Raw genomic sequence first — 5,888 nt, forward strand, 5'->3', positions numbered from 1 at the left:
AGGTATATATTAAATTTTAGCAAGTAAGAAGTAAATATATCAATAATGTATTATTTTAGAATTTAAATAAAATATATTGTCATCAAGAGAAATTAAGAAAAATTTTATAATTTAGGCTGTGTGCCAAACGGCAGCAAAGTTCTATGGTAAAATAAATTTTTCTTATGGTGGAAAATATTATCACTTTTGCTGTGCCAAACGAAATCTTTTTGGATTAGATGAAATTTTGACAATTGTTAATAATTTCATAAGAAAATCTGCATTTATTTTAATAAAAGAAAAACTTTTATTGTTTTTTATTATTAAAATGTATTATAAACTAAAATTATAACATATTTTACTTTTTGGATTTTCAAATTTTTCTTTCCATTTGTCAAAAATTTATGTAGCTCTATGAACTAGTAAAATTTTATTCACCTCATATCTATCAAAAATTTACATTTTCAAGCAAATTGCTACCGATTGGCACACACTCTTAGTAACAAAATAATTTTTTTGATTATGTATTTAATTTCGATAGGGGTAGCGAAGCACACCGGGTATAAGCTAGTATGTTATAAAATACCAATTGATGAGCGCATTCTGGTCAGTAATATACGTACAAAAAAATTTGTTCACTTTAGGTTAAATGGGAGGTGGGCGTGTCCTCGCCCCGATTTTTAAATTTGAATGTTTTTTATTAGACTACCAGAACCTATATAACAAATTTCATCATTCTACGATCACTCCTCTATTTTCGCCGACTCGTTATATGGGAACAATGCACTGTTTATCGTCAGCTGATCATGGGTATATTTAGATTTGTGTTGAATAAGAAAAATTTTCTCCAATGAGCTACTATTTATTTTTAAATGGGCGAGATGCCACGCCCACATATAACAACTTTAACGGTTATATTTAAAGTTGTTGGCAAAACGGGTGTATGTACTGGTTGGTGGAGGTACACATTTATCTGTTAATCTTGAAATCGTGCACAAATTCGTATATCTGGAAAACTATTAGTGATAGAGTACTGAATTAAAAAAAAACAAAAAAATTTGCGCAATATAGATGGTCTTTTAGGCTCGGTTATAACGTTCAATAAATAAATAATAAAAAAAAATAATAAAAATACTTAATAGCTGACTTTTTCTAAAATACTATGGCTTTGAACCTCTTAATTTGGCATACTTTCTAGGTTCAGAAGAAAATCAGCTAACTACTGGTAGCAGGTAAAATCCATTCATATTCTAGTGTCTGCGAAAATCATAAGAATTTGTCAAAAAAAATGTTAGCAATTTTATAAGAAAATATACAATTTTTTTTTTTTTGAATTATTAAATTACTTACGCATAAGAGCATAATTTAGCATGATTTGGTTTTTGTATTTTACAATTTTATCCCGTGCCTTTCGAATCGACAAAAAAATTCGACACGTAATTTCACGACTCGAATGTTACAGAAACGGACAAAATAAATAAAAATAGACTAGAAAAAACGTTTGCAGCTAAATAAAAATTTTGGTGCATTTGTTGTTGCATTTTATTACTTTTCATCAGAATTTGTAGGACAATAAAGTATTTGCATCATAAGTTTAAACTTTAAAGTGTTTTCTTTGACAATAATTAAGTCAATGTATATTGATTTTGTCAATTCGTAACACATCGAAATATTGTTCATATACACGCCGGAATATGGCGTAGGAAGATTAAACATTCATAAATTCGTTGTATGATGATAATGCAACGAAATTTCGCTAAAGTCAATTTTTTGACTTCCGAAATTAAATTCTGAAATATGACAGACATAGAACAGAGTCTGAGACTGAAATGGCTAGGTAAAGAATTCCACGGTGAACTAGGAGATGTAGCAGGGTGTAACCTAGGCGACATTATGGGCTTCATCAGGGAAATTTTTTGGATTTTCAGATAACAGACAATTAAGGATTTCCCTTCCATGACCACTTTTATTTTCTGTTTTCCTTTTGGAGTGAAATTCTCACTCTTCTTATGTCTCTTCTGTCTTCTTTTGTTTTCTCCTGGTTCTTTATTAAAGGGATTTACAATGGACTTTTGGGACTTTGAGTGGATGTATACATTGATATACAACACTTTTAAACTAAACTAAACTAAGTTTCGTATGATATCTCTACTTCCCATCAGAAAATTACATTAACTCTCATTACTTACGAGTAACGATATGAAATTCGACATGAATTTGAATTCTATGAGCCTAACTTGTTCTGCAAAGTTTTATGTGGATAAGTGTATACTGAGCATGTAAGTCATTTTTTTACTAATTTCTTAATTCTACTATACCGATAAATTCGACATAAGTTTTAAAAAATCACTGAAACGATCATTACTGGTTTAAAAATGCGAATACAGTGATGAAATTCGAAATTAATAAGATTTTCATACAAAAATTGTTTTATAAGATTTTTCGATGATCAGTTCATATTTGATCCTACCCCATATAAGGCCCCCTTCAGAAAATGTTGTAAATTTCATATAACTCATTAAAATATTCAGTTTATGTTTATAAAAATTGGACAAACACAATTTGTTTTTAGAAGTTAAACCTTTATTAATATTACTTTGATGTTCATATTAAGATCGATATATGAAAATCGAATATTCATAAATATCAAAGTTTATTTACATACAGTGTCTCTCATAAGTATTCGAATTTAGGTATAATATGAAAAGAAACCAAATTTAATAACATATTTTGTATGCAAAATTAAATTTATTTGTTAAATTGTCTAGACAGTCCTTAGCTTTGATATCACGCTTTTTAAAACTTTAAAATTTCACATTTACTTAAATTAATTTAACTTTTTTAAAAAAAAGTCTATAAAATTACTTCACAAAAGTATTCGAATTTTTCCTGTATTTCATGTTTGACCATATTTTAGTTTAGTTTAGTTTAAAAGGGTTGTATATCAATGTATACATCCACTCGGAGACCCAATAGTCCATTGTGAATCCCTTTAATAAAAGACAAGGAGAAAACAGAAGAAAACAGAAAAAAGGAGAGATGAGAAGAATGAGATTTTCCCTTCAAAAAGAGAACAGAAAGGGAAATCCTTAATTGTCTATTAACTGAAAATCCAAAAAGTTCTCCTAATGAAGCCCATAATGTCGCCTAGGTTACACCCTGCTACATCTCCTAGTTCATCGTGGAATCTTTTACCTAGCCATTTCAGTCTCAGACTCTGTAATCTGGGACAGTGGCATAAAATATGCTCTACTATCTCCAGTTCCTCTTCGTCCTCACACAACCTGCAAAAATCCTGTGTGTTACCGACCCCATTACCCCTAAAGGCTCCAATTGAGCAGCGTCCGGTTATTACCCCTACTAAAATCCTTGTACTCTTCCTGTCCAATCCTAATAGCATTCTGGTTGCTTTTGGATTTAACTTCGGCCATAGTGTCCTAGAAACCCTACAATCCAGTCTACTGTACCAGGATTGGTTGGTGGTTTTTTTGAAGTATTCGGAAATTAGTCTATAGTAATGACAAATGGGGGGTTTTACCGAGTTGACCCTTCTACCGAGCTCCAGATCCGAGCCCTGTCGGGCCAATTCATCTGCAATCTCATTGCCCTGTATGTCACAGTGTCCCGGTACCCAACACAGCCTGAGTGTGTATAACCTGACTAACCCTTCCAGGTCCTTTTTGCAGCTATTTACCAAGCTAGACCATATTTTACGAAACAAAAATTAGAATGGAATTTTCTTTTTGCTTAAAATTGTTTTAAGAGGTTACTATCAACCGAGAAGATATATTTTTGGCCCATTTGGCCCACAATTTTGGGGCATTTGTACCATCTTTTCATATATCATTAAAATTACGATTTTTGACCATATTTGCCATTTTTTCTCTTTTTCCGGAGATAAAACCAAAATATGATATTGGGATTTAATAGATTCCTTGATGTGTCTAAAAATAATAATTTTTGTTATAAGGATCTGTTTTTAAACATTCCAAAATATATTTTTGGTACCGTTCTTCTGTTTCTAATTAAATTATCTAAATCTTAACACCCTTTTCTTACCACTAGGATCGATATTTTCGGACAAAGTTGGCTAGCGGTATACAACTCCAAAACATGCCTTAACAAAACGTGATCCTATACAGTAAATTTTAGTTGTTACTACTCATAACATTCATGATTATGTAGCCCATTACAACAACACGGTATGTTCAAAATTTTCGAGGCATGCTTTGGAGTTGTACACTTCCACAATATATTAAAAACTTAAAACGTATAACAGCTGATATCTAAAACAATATATAGAATACAAGTTTCCCCGAAAAATTTTGACCCTAGTATTATAAAAATATACTTGAATTCCAATAAATTGAATTAGCAATAGTAGAATAATTCCAATAATATATCTTGGAACGTTTAAATACAGATTCTTATAACAAAAAATACTATTTTTAGATACCTAAAGGAATCTATTAAATCCCAATAACAAATTTTGGTTTTATCGCTAGGAAAAAGGAGAAAAAATACAAATATTGCCAAAAAACGCCATTTTAATGATATTACATAAAATGATGGTACAAATACCCCAAAATTGTGGACCAAATGATCCAAAATTATATCGATTCGGTTGATAGTTACCCCTTTAAACAATTTTTAGCAAAAACATTCGATTCTAAGTTTTGTGTTTCGTACAATATAGTCAAATATGAAATACAGAAAAAATTCGTATACTTTCGTGAGGTAATTTTATGGACTTTTTTTTAAATAAGGCTAAATTAATTTAAGTAAATGTGAATTTTTAAAGTTTTCAAAAGCGTGATATCAAAGGTAAGGACAGTCTAAACAATTTAACAAATAAATTTATTAATTTTGCATACAAAATATGTTATTAAATTTGGTTTCTTTTCATATTATACCTAAATTCGAATACTTATGAGACACTGTGTATGGCAATGATTTAATGGTGGGTATAAAAGATTCGGCATAGCCGAATATAACACTCTTACTTGTTTTTTGAGGACCAAGATGCCTTAAAAAATCGCAAAATATATAATTAATATTTTTACAGAAGTATGAATCAATAAGGTTGTTAAAAACGTATTATGGAAGAAACATTGTCTTTTGTAAAATATTGCATGAATTAAAGTTTTTTTGCTATGAAAACTAGACTATTGATTTAGGGTATCAATTAAATTAAAGAAAAATTATATACAACATATAAAATGTATTCATACAGATTCAATATTAGATGTAGATTCACTGTCACTGGAATCCAACTCCATTAACGCATTCTTTCGTCTTTTACCCATCTTTAATTTATCGCACAAAATTAAACACAATGCTTTAAGAAACTTGTTAGTACTTCAATATATAAAAATAATGAAAAAAAACAGTATTGCCAAACAAATTTTATTGCGTGTAAAGAATACAAACTGAAAATAATTATTACTTTAGGTGATGCCAGACCTGCAAAATGTGGTTTTTTTAAAATTTATAACATTATTTAGAAAAAACTAAAATTCATTACTTAAAATTAATTAATATGAACTATCATTGTTGTTTAATGTAATTATATTAAAAAAAATCAGCCATTATCTAGTTCATCGGTAACCCCAAAAAAATAATATCACTACCCTACAAAAACAGTGACAGTCTATCATAGCGTCATTTAAGGAGTTATTTAAGTTCAAAATTTGATATTTTCGTAAATTTTATAAATCTTAAGTGCTTCTTATTTTATACCACTGATATAGATATCAGTGGAGAGGACTCTGAAGTACCTTTCAACAATTGCACAGGGTATACCACAGGGTATACAGAGACGTCACGAGCAAATAGCTATTTCCGTCTCTTTCGCACAAAACGATTTCAATGATTTTTTTAGCTGTATTTTATATACCTCTTCTCACCAA

At 29.7% G+C, this 5,888-nt stretch overlaps 1 protein-coding gene across 2 annotated transcripts in view; it reads right to left on the minus strand.

The window, feature by feature from the left end:
• The window catches only part of LOC111686469 (RNA polymerase-associated protein Rtf1), a 34,494-nt gene extending 29,132 nt beyond the window's left edge, over positions 1-5,362 (minus strand). For both annotated transcript variants that reach the window (XM_023448824.2, XM_023448823.2), the window contains exon 1: positions 5,211-5,362. In XM_023448824.2, the coding sequence (XP_023304592.2) occupies positions 5,211-5,285 (75 nt within the window). In that variant the 5' untranslated portion in view covers positions 5,286-5,362. The remainder of the gene's footprint in view (positions 1-5,210) is intronic.
• Between the last annotated feature and the right edge of the window lie 526 nt (positions 5,363-5,888).

This window comes from Lucilia cuprina, chromosome 6 (assembly GCF_022045245.1).
Source record: "Lucilia cuprina isolate Lc7/37 chromosome 6, ASM2204524v1, whole genome shotgun sequence".
Classification (NCBI taxonomy): Eukaryota; Metazoa; Arthropoda; class Insecta; order Diptera; family Calliphoridae; genus Lucilia; species Lucilia cuprina.